Source organism: Medicago truncatula, chromosome 1 (genome assembly GCF_003473485.1).
Source record: "Medicago truncatula cultivar Jemalong A17 chromosome 1, MtrunA17r5.0-ANR, whole genome shotgun sequence".
Classification (NCBI taxonomy): domain Eukaryota; kingdom Viridiplantae; phylum Streptophyta; class Magnoliopsida; order Fabales; family Fabaceae; genus Medicago; species Medicago truncatula.
The window spans coordinates 38,761,010-38,776,247 of NC_053042.1; the positions used below are offsets into that span (position 1 = coordinate 38,761,010).

The 15,238-nt window shown below is 34.5% G+C and overlaps 2 protein-coding genes across 4 annotated transcripts; both read right to left on the minus strand.

The window, feature by feature from the left end:
- Positions 1-3,560, minus strand: LOC25484577 (phosphatidylcholine transfer protein). 2 transcript variants are annotated; one of them, XM_013613425.3, is made up of 6 exons: positions 3,246-3,560; positions 2,998-3,163; positions 1,864-2,040; positions 1,677-1,760; positions 1,202-1,283; positions 1-722 (listed from the first exon to the last, which is right to left on the minus strand). In XM_013613425.3, exons 1-6 carry the CDS (start codon positions 3,479-3,481, stop codon positions 280-282), a joined length of 1,188 nt encoding a protein of 395 aa, XP_013468879.1. In that variant the 5' UTR covers positions 3,482-3,560; the 3' UTR covers positions 1-279. The 2 variants fall into 2 exon arrangements, with proteins under 2 accessions (XP_013468879.1, XP_039684789.1); XM_039828855.1 differs by having other exon boundaries at positions 251-722; positions 3,242-3,372.
- A 2,644-nt stretch (positions 3,561-6,204) lies between these two features.
- LOC25484578 (nuclear pore complex protein NUP98A) lies at positions 6,205-13,876 on the minus strand. Of its 2 annotated transcripts, none has more exons than XM_013613426.3 (13): positions 13,716-13,876; positions 13,437-13,498; positions 12,849-13,127; positions 11,037-11,669; positions 10,671-10,895; positions 10,044-10,579; positions 9,278-9,365; positions 9,105-9,171; positions 8,760-8,898; positions 8,483-8,593; positions 8,224-8,398; positions 7,718-7,780; positions 6,205-7,147 (listed from the first exon to the last, which is right to left on the minus strand). In XM_013613426.3, exons 2-13 carry the CDS (start codon positions 13,453-13,455, stop codon positions 6,468-6,470), a joined length of 3,015 nt encoding a protein of 1,004 aa, XP_013468880.1. In that variant the 5' UTR covers positions 13,456-13,498; positions 13,716-13,876; the 3' UTR covers positions 6,205-6,467. The 2 variants fall into 2 exon arrangements, with proteins under 2 accessions (XP_013468880.1, XP_013468881.1); XM_013613427.3 differs by having other exon boundaries at positions 12,825-13,127.
- Between the last annotated feature and the right edge of the window lie 1,362 nt (positions 13,877-15,238).

Consider the following 15,238-nt stretch of genomic DNA (forward strand, 5'->3'; position numbering starts at 1 on the left):
TAAAAAAAAAATGAAGAAATTTGAATCAAGAAAAACCTGATTATTGATATTATTCATGCAGCACGAGAATCTTCATTTCAATGACTTACATATACAATGTCCATATTTCCACTTAAAAAGCTGCATCATCATCTTCAAACAAATTGAGAAAAGAATAAAACCATTTCTCTTGAACCATGGCTGCCAATTTGATACAAAATAAACTCTATTGCCACAAATTACTTGGCCGCCGGTATTTCCTCGACAAGAAACAAAAAGAAAAGCGTAATGTATCACATGTCACAACCTCCTTCCGAATTTTCCAAACCGTCGGGCTATTCCGAATACAACCGCCTTGGTCACTAGCCCTTGATCAAGAGTGCAGGCAAGGGCAATGGCTCCGCCAACAACTAGAAGCTTAGGTATGCTTCTCCCGATCGGTTTGTCATCAAAAGAATCCTGATTTTCAGTCTCCAACAAGTTACTGGTCGAGTCTTCCAGACATCTCACATAATCAGCAGTTACCTTGGTGTTGATTTTAGCGTTATTAGCACATGGTGACAATGGAACACCGGAATCCCTTTCTTTCTTATACGTACGTAGTCCAGGATCAAACTTCTTGACGGCTCCCCACATACCCTGACGAACTCCAAGCTTAGCGATTTCCCAAGGTATGCCCATATCTTCGTAGTGAAAGAACAACACTTCACATGAAGTCAGCTGGCCATCTTTTCTTGATTTAACTGGTCCACATATGCAACAGATGCGTGTAAGTCTCTATTGATTATAAAACCACAATTAATTAAATAAGTAATAATTTAATGATTCCTTTGGGATACCATGTAGAAAAGAAATAAATGATAAAAGAAAACAAACAGAATTTTCTCCCGTTTCATCATTCGTATGAAACCAAATCACTAAGATACAAGTTAACAATATTTTGGAGAAAATTGAGGATAACATCATTTGTACAAATTGCAAGGCAAAAGTGTGATTTAAGACTAGCCTATCAAAATTCTACCATGCTAGCTTTCAGCTCCATAATAATTTTTGTTTTGATCCAACGACCAAGATTAAGAAAAACAAATTGAGTTCAAGAAAACATCATTGGTAAGTTTTTCTAAAATCAAAGCTGATAGTTTCAATATGCACATATGTTAACACATGTGATGCTTGTTAAATGAAGAGTATATCAAGAATTAAGCACTAAACTGTCAGTTACCTGCACGAATAAAAAAGCTTGAATAATATAGATCTACTCGTCTAGGTTTGCTCTGCCTTGGTATAGAAGAACAAGGTACTCCCTGAAGAAGTGAAATACGCCACAAGTTGATATTAAAAACTAGAAATATAACATAAAAACTGTCTCAAAAGATTGAGAAAATTATCATGATTATCTAAAAGCTAATATATTAAATAGGAAATAGCTTGTTAAATTCCAATAAGTTAGTTTAATACGCTCAAGACTCCGTCAAATGTTACTAAAAACCATGCAGCATACTTTGCGATACAAAGTTTTACGAATTTAAATTTTAGTCTTCCATTATAACAATGTTGATGAAAAAGCTACCTAGTTGGTTAATTATCCATGGACACTGGCAATATCTGAGAGTCAAAAGAGACTCTATGAAGCCAAAAGAATGGGCAACTTAATCTCATGGCAATTGACATGTCCATGGAAGGGAAACTGGGCATACCTTAGTCACACAGTAGTAAGTTCGCTCTGCATCCCAAATTCGACGACCTATGATATATTCTCTATCACTGCAGAAGAAGGGAAACTGTAGCAAGAGAAAACAATATAGAATATGAGAATGCAAGAAAGTCACTTCATAGTCATAGCTATGGTTTACAACACAAAACACAAGGAAGTTGCACGCTTACCTTGCGCACCCACTGCACCATCATTGTTCCAGTGACCTCACACTCTTGAATAGTCGAAGCATGTATAAGCATATCATCCCACCTCGACCGAAACTCATCATCCCAAAAGAAATCCCTAACCAACTCAGGACTTGCATCTTCAAATACTGTTCTACTGCGATACTGTGGTGGTCCATTCTAACAAACAAAAGTAACAAACTCATTCTAAATATCTACAATAAATCATTAATTTAGTTGCTACAATTGTAGAGTGCTCTCAACGAACTTAGTCACTGAAATTAACGATCCAAAATTTGAACATTCTCAATCACATTAGTGCCTACTGTACAATTTTATGGATCAAATTGACTAGTACAAAAGGACAAATATAGATCAAAACAGTGAGAATAAGTCAGAACGACCAATAGAAACCTATGGCCTAGCCTAGGTTAAGATAGGTTAAGCTCAGGTCAGACCATGTTTTTTATTACTATTACTATCATTACATTAGATTTCGTATTTGGTGTTAAATCATATATTTGCCAACATTTTCAATAATTTAAACATACTTGCCTAAATCAATATTTGGCATATTTAAAGGTGTTATTGTAAAATAGAATTTAAATAGGTTGTCATATTATCTAAAGACGTGTTAGGGATCAGGATAGAATATAATCTCATTATTAGTTTGTTAGTCTATTTAAAGATAAGTCAAATTGTTTATGTAAAGACTATAATATGAAATAGGCTTTTTACTTTTAAAAACCAAACCCGATACCAAGCCAGTGAGACCTCCAAGCCATATTTAACTGCTTTAAAACGCTCGAACCCGAACAAACCAGTGGTTGAACCGCTCAAATAACCCAACATAGACAGTGACCGTTCATGGTTATACCAGTTTTGAACTGTTGAGTACAGTTTAGTTTGATTCTTAACACATTGCTACCAAGTCATACCAAACTATAAAAAATGTGTTTTATGAGCTATTTATGCTAACTTGTTCAGCTTAACTTATTTTCATCCCTAGATTAATATAATTATTAATAATTTAAGCAACTTAATTACAATTCACACTACTAAATTGGCATAATCGAACAATCAATGATCTGAGGAATAATCCAATGAGATTAATTAGCAGAAAGGAGTAAGAAGTACCTCTTGGTCCCTACGCCAAGCTTGGTAAGTCATGTTCGGTGTAGAACGATCCATCATCTGAATCCAAGCTGGTCCACCATCTTTCTCCTCCACCAACTTACACAAATTTTGCAAATCATGTTCCGTCACTATACTCCTCAATCCCTTTTCACTTTCACCACTAGAACTGCACGAGTTAAATTAAATGAAACACGATAATCACATGCCTTTGATTAGTTGTGTCAGTGCTAAAAGATTAAAAAACGAACCTGGTTGCGGAGTATTCCAAACCAGGTTGGTTTTGAAGCTCTGAATAATTAAACCAAGGAATTCGAAACTTGAAGAGATTAGTACTCCAAGAATAGTTATTGGGCTCAATAGCCCATTTGGGTTTCCAAGCCCAACCAACAACAACACCGAAGATAACAGCAATCCAAAGCGGAGCTATGAATGTAACAAGGTTTCCCAAGATATCCATAACAAAAACAGAGGAATTCTCGAACATGTTATTGTTCTGCTGTTATTCCTCGGTGGAAACGAAAGGATAACACAGCGATTGTTGTTGGAAGTGTGGAAGAATTAGAACCAATGAAATGGAAACAGAGGAAAAAACTAGAGAAGAAAGATGGTTAAATAGGAAAAGCAAGTAGAAGATGAGTCAGAAAAGGATATGGGTTTCATGAATAGCTGTAATTGAATACCCAATAGGAAATTCAGTAACGTTACGGATAAGGATCATTTCATAAGCGGTCATAAATACATTTCTTTGATTATCATGGGCCCCACTATATTTCTAAATTAGATTCATTAATAATTTAATAAGATAAACTATTGTTAATTTACATATGCTAAATTAGATTCATTTTTTTTTTATTGAGATGACCTAACCAAATTATTGCTCTTTGGTGAGTGTGAAGTTTTATCTTTCTTGTTTTTTAATATGATAGAGGGTGGGTGAATATTGTTATTATTTAAGAAGAGGGGGATATTAGATTACACATTTTTAAATAGGATTTCATTGAGTTAAGTTGCCACTGCTAGTACTACATTACCACCGTGAGATTTTCTTATATTTAAACTAGACTTTCCACCCGTGCTGCCGCACGGGTCATATACATTGTAGATATAGTAGACAAAAACAAATCTCAATGCATATCAAAGAGAATGAAATATGTGGTCCCAAATATATGCAGATGTTGGAATTCGAACCTCAGACACCACGCTTATTCACCAAAAAAATATTAATTTTTATCAATCGTGTGTTACTTCATTCTTTTGTTAAAATTATATGTCAATATTATATTATTGGTATGTTACTTCATATTTTTCTTTTTTTTTTTGAAAAAATGTTACTTCATTCTTTTGTAAAAATTATATGTTAATGTTATATTATGTACCTAAAAATAGTTCATTCTTAACCTGAACATGTAAAATGTTTTATTTAAATAATTTTCCTTTTATCGAATATTTGGCATTTACCGTAAATGATACCCTTTAACTGTTTGTTGAAATGTTTCTTCCACTTGTTTATATAGATTGCAAAATTCAGGTGCATTTTGTGGTAAATATTTAACAAAGAGAGTTCAGTTCTAATTTGGATGAAAAGTGTAATATTAACAAAAAAAAATGTTGCTATAATCTTTCAAAACCCTTTTATTCCAATAGGGCGATTTGTTTTGTTGAAGAAATAGGGCGATTTGTTTTGAAGAAATAGGGGAAATAAAGCGATGCCGATTTGCTTTGTTCATGAAAATAGGAGATTAGGTGTGAGCATTAGCGTTGTTCATGAAAATAGAAGATTAGGTGTGAGCATTAGGGTTAAAATGGTAAAATTATGCAACAGGGTTTAGGTTAAAATTAGGGCTCATGGGTTTAGGTTAAAATTAGGGCTCATGGGTTTAGGTTAAAATTAGGGCTTACTTTAATATATAAGAAGATTAGGAGAGAGCATTAGGATTGTTCATGAAAATAGGAGATTAGGTGTGAACATTAGGGTTAAAATAGTAAAATTATGCAATAGGGTTTAGGTTAAAATTAGGGCTTACATGTTAACTTTAATATATAAGAAGATTGTTCATGAAAATAGGAGATTAGGTGTGAACATTAGGGTTAAAACAGTAAAATTATGCAATAGGATTTAGGTTAAAATTAGGTGTACTCTTTTTCTTTTCTAAAGAGTCTTGCAACCAAACTCACATATCAAATGTTAATGAAATGTATTAGTATCATATAAATTGAACAAAATATATTGTTTATTAAACGATGAAATGGCCTTAAACTATATTATTTCTTAAAATTCTACCTTACAAAATACACAGGTTTTTTATAGTCCTACTCATAAAAATATTATAGATTTTATTTTTTCTTGCAATACCTATTTTTTTTTCCTTCTTGTAAAGTACATTACTATGATTTTTTTGGTTAAATACATTACTATGATTATGTTTAGGAAGTTACCAGCAAATAAATATTTTTTTTATCTATTACCTTGGATTTTAATTTTTGACAGTATTTATCTTAGACCTCGTTAAAATTTTCTCCATCCGGTCACATATATAAGCAAAAAACAACTTTTTAGATACATTGAATAACTAATATATCTAACATATAAATGTAACCGGATACATTAATTATTCAATGAATCTAAAATAGTATTTTTTTCTTATAAATGTAATCGGAGGGAGTATTAAAATAGAATTTTGTTGAGCAATTTTCATGTTAATTCACACGTACTTCATACATTTTAGATACAAATTATTTATTTATAGGAGTATGTGTAGAAAACTGAAGTTTTTAAACAAATTTGGTGTATCAGCGAAGATTAGCATAATCCTACAAGAAACTTGTCATCTGAGACTAACTGGCCGTCATTATGTTCAAGTCCCAAACTTTATGAAAATCTAAAGCGGGTCAACAATTACACCAATAAGATTAACAAGAGATCAGCAGTCAAAAGACCTAGAGATTAACGTGCTCTAATACAATGAGACCTAGGAAAAGAGGATTGATATTTTCCTGAAACCATAAACCATCTCAAAGGTTGATCAGCTTAAAGGTAGCAATGTTTTCCAAGAGAAACAATTATGGCGGAGTACCTACCAACACAAAAACATGGTAGGAATATTCCAAAGAGCATTGGAACCAAGCAGATTGAAAAAACAAAAAATCAGTTTCATTAACTTTTTTATTGCAGGTAAAATCTTTTGATGCGTCAGCAGGAGACAGCAATTTTGATCCCTGGCCCTAAACTTCACCAGTTAAAAGACAATGGAAATAAAAATAGTTTCAACATCCCAAACTGTAAAATCTATATAAAAATATATCCCAAAGCAAAAAGGACATATCAACAAGGTTGGCCCTGGCTCTGTCCACAAAATAGAGAAACAATTTACAAAAAAAAAAAACATACAGTTCGAGCAATACTATAGTTCCAAAACTATGAAATGTATTGTTGTCCTCTCCCATATTGTTATATGGGACATGTCAACCCTTTATACATCAGCTTGTATCCAACTGTCTTCATCTACCAGCTTGTAAACGCTGAAGTGGTTGACCCTGAACTTCCATTCTCCTTTACTGGGATCATATGATACAAACTCAGCACCTTGGTCCTCGGCCTTTCTCTTAAGCATCTCTTCATATTTCCCAATTCTCGGCCCTTCAGTGTACTGTTGCCCAGTTTTTTTGTCAAAACATTTTATGTTGAGGAGTGTTACCTCAGCAGGCTTATTCAGCCCTTGTCCAACAGGAGGTTTCTTCGAATCATCCATGTACACGATCACCTCACGATTGTTAAACTGAACAATGGACTCAAGATCAATCCCTCGTACATCTGTCACACCCAAAAATCTGATGGTGCCATACCCTTGCCTTCCAACGACAAAGTCCTTGACATGACTGCAGAATCCTGGTTCAGCTCTTTCCTTGGCCGCCAGTTCATGAATACGAGGCAGTGTGTAGTAATCAGACCGTCGCAGCTTTGGCATTAGTGCCTCAACATCAGCTCCATGTTCATACACAATGGCAGCCTCACCAGCTCTGTGCCCACTGAGTGTCTTGTACATATCCGCCTTTTGCAGAGAATGGTCTTCGTTATTCCCATTGGATGCATGCTTCGTAGGTACAGGCTGCTGAACTTGCTCCTTGACAACACCATTTTCAGCTCCAGTCCCTAAAATCATTATAGTAGCTATGACACAGGAATAAAAGCACAAAACTAAGGGACTGATGGAGGAACATTTTATTGATCAGTCATTTAAAAAATTGGTTGAACCATAGTAAATAATATTTCCATTTCACCATATTGAGTGTCACTTTAGATTATTATTTCACGCAGATTAAGAAAAGTTTAAAAGTAACAATTTCACAAAAGTTATCTTTGTTAACCAACGAATGTTAGTAATTGTCATAAATGCATAGTTGAGTGTAATGAACTTGAAGTGACATGCATAATAGTATTAATTTAGGGTTGTTAAAAAAAAAGTATTAATTTAGGGATAGAGTTGAAATACAATAATTAATGTTGTATTGAAAACATATAGTGAGCTTATTTTGGAACATTTTCCGTTTGCTAATGTGACACTCAATATGGGACGGAGGGAGTAAGTGATTATCTAAGATGTAATTGCAACAAATGAAGCACAATCACCAAGGTTCAACAAAACAGTCCAAAATTTGTTAACATAGATTAATAAGCTAGAGCCATCCTATGAATAAAAATATTAATAATACAAGCACATACTCTCTTTTTCCTCCGACCTGGTCCTATCATTGGGTGTGGTACCTGCTTCTCTTGAGCTTATCCCTGAACATTAAATTCAAGATATGAAGAGCAGTTTTTCAAAAAGCGTAAAATTTCAAAGTTTTTACAAACATAAGGCAAAATCTGCTTGTTCTCCAGCTAATATCTAAAAAGAGAAAATTAAAAAATAAGTTTATGGCAAGACAGGATAGGATCACCAATTACAAAACACGATTCAAAAACAGCAAAATATTAAAATGTATAGGGTTTTAGTTTGTATTGTTTTGTCATCAACATGATTATAATTCTATTATTATAGCGATTTGCGAGTATTCCTTCTCTTGCCTTTATACCTAATAAATGAATAAAATCTAGAACTAAAGCAACAGCGAATACTGAAAAACAAATCTTGGGATGCCATTCTGTATTCTAAACGTAAGCAACAGAATAATTAATTTCAAAACTAAAGAACAAACACTGAATATACTCAATCATGAAGACAGTACCATTCTCATTCACGGAGGCGTATCTATCCTTAAAAGAGGATGCTTTCTCAGAAGTCCTTCCAGGCCACTGCTCCATGGGACAAATGATCAACGCCCTTGGATTTTCCCTAGGAATGAAAAGGGCATCAGCCTTTGGTGTGGTTGGAGTGTCTTCATCGTCACTAAAGAATGGAACCTGCAAGAGAACAGTGTAATTAAGACATACAAAACTTATGTTTGTAATATCCTCATCATAACAAACAAAACTACAATTATTCACCTTTGATCCCTCGTTCTTATATTTCCTTATAGGAAACTTGACTCTTCTTTGTGAGAGGTGGCGAGAAGTCAATAAGGAGGATATTCTTACAGTAGCAGGTTTGTCTTGGGCCTGAAAAGAAGGTTCAGTTTGAAACTTATTACTAGCTTTCATAAAATGTAAAACCACCCAAAAAGGTTTGATCATAGTTTGCCTTGAAGAAATAAATCGAATAATGATAGACTCAAGCTTAAAAAATAAACAGAATCAGAAGTTAAAATCAAGAAACATCACTTACAGGCATGCTAGAGATTCCATATTGAACGGAAGGAGTGGTTCCAACTCGACCAATTGACATCTGAGGCAAAGCAGGAAGTGTTCCAAATGGGTTTGTAATGGGTGCTGCTTGTGCAACCATAGAACTCTGGGGAATAGCCCTGTCAAACAAAAAACATCCAGGTAAAAAAAAAAACATTTAATTGGACAAAATTGTCTACACACAAAAATGACATTATATTCCAAAAAAGATAGTTGAATCCAACGACAGTACGAGAAAAGTCCCTGTCATTTGGTAACCCCAAAAAAGGTATACAATAATTTAAACTAATGCATGATACCAAGAAATAAAACAATTGTAACTTACTGAAGTCCAACATTATTCTGACCAAACATGTTTTGAGTTTGAGTTCCAGCGAAGCTACTTGCACCAGCTAGATAATACAACAAAATAAAACAATCAATTTGAAACATTAATCCTTCAATCATTGCATGAACAACAAAAAAATAGTGCACCCATAGCTAAAATATTGAACTAACCAGGTTGTGTCTGGGCATAGTTGCTAAAGGAAAAAGTACCAGTTGATTGGAAAGAAGGTGTAGATTGGAAAGGTGTTGACATAGACGGCTGCAGATAAAAAAAATTAAAAAAACATATTAGAAAATGAAAGGTAGTGCAAACTGGAGGTGGTATGGATAAATGTATGATACACACAAAAGAAAGGAATCCTAAACATGGACAACGTACTGAACAAAATAACATACAAAGATGCCAAGTTTAATCACAAAATCATAAATATTCACACACAGGTAATTCATTTATTAGGAAGTCTCTCCGTTTATGCTGACTTTTCCATTAACACCAATAATTCAAAGAAGGTGAAACATGCAGATCAACACATATAGTTCTCTACACCAGGTCTACAGGTTTAGATAGCCTAATCAAGTTGAGACATCCTCATAACTGACGTTTTCCCAGGTAATGCAATACACAAACTTTGAAGAATCAATTCTCTTAATGGATTAGGCTGTTAGGTATTCGCACTGAGATGGTTTATACCACTACCTAACAGGATGGTTTTAAGTTACTGAAAATTATTTATCTGCAAGGCTTGGTGGAGGCGGTAGTAATATTTTTCATTTATAGGCAATTACTATAGAACAATGACAACTGGTTTGCATAAAGTGTAACAGATATGTGAAGTAAGTCTCAAGTATTGACTCCATGTTATCTTGGATCATAAACTAACTGTGATCTTTAATGGAAAACAAAATTAAAAGTGAAAAGCATTATGAAACTACTCACCGCTGCTTGTCCAAAACCTGTCGGAGCATTAGATGTGAGTGATGGGCTGCTTGAGAAAAGGCTTCCAGATGAAGGTTGATTGAACATGCTTGGTTGATTAAAAGCACCAGTTTGCCCAAATTGGGAGGTATTCTGACCAAAACCAGACTGTGCATTTGTAGGTGCTGAAGTGTTAAATAGGCTCGGCTGGGTATTGCCAAAAATGTTTGTACTAAATTGGGAAGATGTGCCTTGACCACCAAACAGGGATGTAGATGACCCAACTGGCTGTGACGAAGAGTTGGCACCAAACAGACCAGGTGCGGGTGTGCCAAAAATGGAGGGTGCCGCTGCTGATGATGATGAAGAAGGAAATGCTGGTGAACTGAAGGCAGGAGCTGAAGTTCCAAATGTCTTTTGTCCAAATGGGTTAGAATTAGGTGTTGTGCTACTAGAGAAAGGATTGGCTGGGGATTGGCCAAATACATTTGTCTGTGACGTAGACGAATTAAAGCCTGGCATACCAGTTGACGGAGGAGCAGAGGCATGTGGTCCACCTAAATTTGAATTAAGTCAAGGTCATCAGTCATCACCAATAAAAGCCAGCAGAATTATCAAATTATTTAATTTTTAAAATAAAGAATGCACCTTTATCTCCCAATTGATAGTCCTCCCATCTTAGCTCCTCGTGGCTTTTATCTTTGTAAACAGGCATGGCTGATATTGACTCCAACTTTGCAGTCTGTCCAGAGGTGCCACTATCTGCTTCCACTGTAGCTGAGTAACTAGCTATTCTACTTCCACCCCGTTGACCTCCAAATCCTGACTGCCCAATACCAGTACTTCCAAATGCTTGAGTTGGAGTCTGTGATCCTGCATAAGAAAATATGAAAAAATCACTCTCAATTACAATGACATGTGATACAAAAAAAATACATAATTATTCAAGTCCCTTACATCTTAAAAATTGACATATCACAGAGAAGATAAAATTCTAAAAACTATTGAACTCACCAAATGCAGAACTCTGACCTACAAAAGCAGAGGTCGTACTCCCAAATGGGCTGCTGGTGCCAAATGCAGAACTAGACTGAGCAAAAGCCGGAGTGGTGGAACCAAAACTAAAACCTGGGGCACTAGAAGCACCAAAAGCAGGAGAGCTGGAGGCCCCAAATGCAGGCGTGCTTGATGAACCAAATACAGGACTGCTTGAAGCCCCAAATCCCCCCCCACCACCAAACACAGTAGTATTTGACATGCCAAATGCACCTCCTGTGTTACCAAAAGCTGAGGTTGAAGTTGAACCAAATGCAGGGGTGCTGGTTGCCCCAAAAGCTGGGGTGCTGGGTGCACCAAAAGCTGGGGTGCTGGGTGCACCAAAAGCAGGGGTGCTGGGTGCACCAAACGCAGGGGTGCTCGTAGCACCAAATGCAGGGGTGCTCGTAGCACCAAATGCAGGAGTTCCTGTCGAACCAAATGCTGGTGTTGAGGAACCAAATATGCTGCTTCCAAATGCTGGTTGCGACTGTTGGGTGTTACTTCCAAATGCTGGTTGTGATGGTTGGGTGGCACTTCCAAATGGACTTGTTTGAGTAGGAGTAGAGCCAAAACCTCCAAAAGCAGGCTTCTGACCAAACACTGATGATCCTATAAAGGAGAAAAGTTGGATCTCAGTTAGAATTAGAAAACTGCAAAATCTAATAATATAAAAACAATAAAAAGGCAGAAAAGTAAGCCAAAAGATGCTAATGATTACCATTATTAGATAATGAAAGAAGGACGACATAAACTAGCTAATACAAATCTCAGTTGTTACGTAATCTTTAGGTCTTCAAAAAGAAATGTAAACTAAAATTGAATAGAGAATGCATATAGCTGAAAGAAATCACATTCTTTCGTACTGTTCTTGTTCTTAAGTGTTTCACAAGGAGGTGGGGGAAGGGGGCGGAATATGGAGGTGGGGGAAGGGGGTGGAATATGGAGGTGCGGGAAGGGGGTGGAATATGGAGGTGCGGGAAGGGGACCATATCCATAAACAGGATAGATAGAAACCCCCACACAAATTCACATGAAATCTTCATTAGAAAAGAAAGAAAATATGATAATAATAAATTCAGATTTAGCAAAGCTTGACAGTTATTTTCGCAAATCAACCATAAAAGCATTGGCTAAGCACTACAAAATATCCATGTGTATGAAAACTGTTATTTCGCTTCTTTAATATTGTGCTTCTCACACATCACATGACATTACCAACAATAAACTGGTTTCAAAAGCTCCAATGAAGACAGTCTACTGATTACAAAACCAAGGTCGTTAAAATCGAGATTTTATGCAAAATCAAGAGGAAGTAAAATCGTAAATCATGGAATTGTAACAATAATCACAAGACTATACAAAGTTCATAAAACTTATATATATGCATATAAAACAGCATTAGTAAGACAAAGAAAACCTTAAATCACTTGAAGTACTTGTGTAATTTTAAATTCGTAAGCATAGCTCACAAGTAAGATAATTAAAACCTTAAATCACGCTTCAAATAAAGTTTAAAATTATTCATAAGCTTAATCGCAGAAACATTTTGAAGATCATAGATTATACAATTCAACGATTAACAGGGGTGATAGGGGTGATTCCAGTCTTTTCCATCAAAATATGATTCTGTTTATACTCTTAATTGCTGAGGGCAAGCATGATTGAAAAACCGAGTTTTTATTATTCAAATCGGGATTTTAACAACCATGAGCAAGACAATTAATAAAAAAAAAATATTAAATAAGATTCCATAGAAAAGCCTACCACCAAATGACGATGAAGAATTACCAAAAGCCGGAGTTGAAGATGCCCCAAATGCCGGCATTGAAGTACCAAAAGCTGGAGAAGATGAAGCGCCGAAAGTATTGGAAGAAAACGGAGACGATGTCTGAGCTGTGCCAAATACACCGGTGGAAGTACCACCAAACACGGAATTACCTGTTTGCTGCGATCCAAATGGAGTTGGACTCCCAAATGGCTTAGGTGCAAAAGGATTGTTATTTGTGTTGTTCTGCTGCCCGAACACGGATTGAGACGAGCCGAACGGGCTTGATGACTGCCCGAAAGCTGTTAAAATATTTCCATATATTAATCAATAAATAGTTTATTAAAGTAACAATAACACTAATAATGACAACAACAAAATAGATTGCTCCCACATAGGTAGCTCGGCTGGTGAGCTAAGCAACATTTAAAGAGTTATAAGAGTTAAGTCCCCGGTTCGATCCCGGTAACTAATACAACTACTAACTTTAACATTTATCTATAAATAAACAACCATAATCCAATAATTGATCAACCCTAAAAATAATAATAATAACGAAACAAAAAACTGCAAATTAAAGAAAATAAAATCGATTAAGTTAACTAACTTACGATTTGTTGAACCAAACATGCTTACAACTTTCCAAATAGAGTGAAACCTAGATAATCCCCAACTGCAATCAACAACAACATATATCAAATTACGCAAGGACGGAACACGAAAATCACAGCTAGACCTAAGATTATAACGGATTAATCATCGACATTATAACAATATATGAATCAATGAATAAATTATATAAAAAAAGTTGAATTAAACGGTGAAAATGAAACGAAGAAACGATGATAATCGATTAATTGAAAGAAGATGAAAAGGAATGAAAAGCTTACAGTGAAATTGGGGAAGATAGATCTGCGTGAAGAGATTAGGGTAAAGAGAATGCAGAGAGAAGCGTTTTCTGAATCGACGATACTGTTTTCGCAAACTCTAACTACGCTTTTAAAATTAATTCAATTTAAGCGATTATAAAATGTTGTTGTTGTATATATATACTTCGTTCTTTAGCGTGAAATCGGAGCTATTTTTTTTACTTTCCGCTTGTTTTTTAAGTCACAACGGTTTTTAATAATCTGCTTATTTTTTACGTCAAAACTTAAAATAGGTTGTAATAATTAATAATAGGATTTTGGGCTAGTTTGTTATAACTATTTTTAAAACAAAATTTATATAGTGCAACATATTTTTGTGATAATTTTTCTTTAACACTTTTTTTAAAGAAAGTTTTAAATAAAAAATTCGTTTGAATAACTTATTTTAAAATTTATTATAAATATTATCATTTTTTTTACAATAAAATTTAAAAAATCTCTAAAATAAAAACTATTTCAAATAGCTTTTCATAAAAATTATTTTTAAAAGATTTCTTTTTGAAGAAATAGGTGATTTTTATTATGTAAAATTAACTATTTTGTTTCTCTCTCCTTTTCCTTTCTGAAACTCTTGTTATCGTAACTTTTCTTTTTCTCTTTTAATTAAATAAGTGATTTCCGTATATTTTCAGTTTTCTTTCGTATGATTTTGTGATTTCATTGTATAGCACGACTTTGTTTATTTTGATAATCTCTCTTTGTGTGGTGTGTTTTTAATTTTCCGTCATAGTACGTGTTTATTTGATTCAGATGGAAAGATTAGTTTTTTTATTTTCTTGCTTCTTGAAAGTTCTTATTAGATTTCTCTCGACAACCGAAGTTAGTGATATCTTGTTCCTTTGCCATTTTCCCTTATATCCTTTCTCTTTTCCTCTTCTTACTTCAACTTTCGTGCCCGTGCCTTTGTTCCCCATACTTTAACATATATTTTCCTTTAAATCATCAATTTTCTTCCACAAATCAAACACCACAAGAGAAATATTATATATCTATCCCTAAAAAAAAAAAAAAAGAAATATTATATATCTAGGCAAGCTATTTAATAGTACAAGTTCTATTTGGGTTAGGGTTTGTGCCTTGAGGAAGAAGAAGAATACTCATTTGATGAAAGTTGCTCATTAAGACTCTTTGAGATGTATTTATCAACTTACAATTGGTACTTATTTGGGCATGATTAGTTTTTGTTTTTTTTGTGGTGGTCGGAGTTTGAACCCCAAACTTTGCATATATTATGTATTGTCCCCACCAACTAAGTTTAACTCGCGAGGACGCATGATTAGTTTGTTTAGAAATGATTTTGGAGGTTAGACTAGATAATATGAGGATTTTGAGGTTAACTATAGTTAGAGAGTATACGCTTCACGTGCTTCTCCAGGAATGGTTAGATAGCAAATTTAGTTGATTCGTAAAAACTGTGAATTAATGATGATCATTATCATATATTTTAATTGTTGTTATTATAGATATTTTACATATTTTTTATG

Bases quoted from the DNA above. Each gene is read 5' to 3' on its own strand.
- LOC25484577 (XM_013613425.3), bottom strand. From the start codon at position 3,481: ATGTTCGAGAATTCCTCTGTTTTTGTTATGGATATCTTGGGAAACCTT. The intron at 1,284-1,676 runs GTATGCCCAGTT...TCACTTCTTCAG, and splicing joins CTTACTACTGTGTGACTAAG to GGAGTACCTTGTTCTTCTAT. The intron at 723-1,201 runs GTAACTGACAGT...TATGTGGACCAG, and splicing joins AAGCTTTTTTATTCGTGCAG to TTAAATCAAGAAAAGATGGC.
- LOC25484578 (XM_013613427.3), bottom strand. The intron at 10,580-10,670 runs GTGCATTCTTTA...ATTCAAATTTAG, and splicing joins CTATCAATTGGGAGATAAAG to GTGGACCACATGCCTCTGCT. The intron at 9,172-9,277 runs GTTAGTTCAATA...TGTATTATCTAG, and splicing joins CTATGCCCAGACACAACCTG to CTGGTGCAAGTAGCTTCGCT.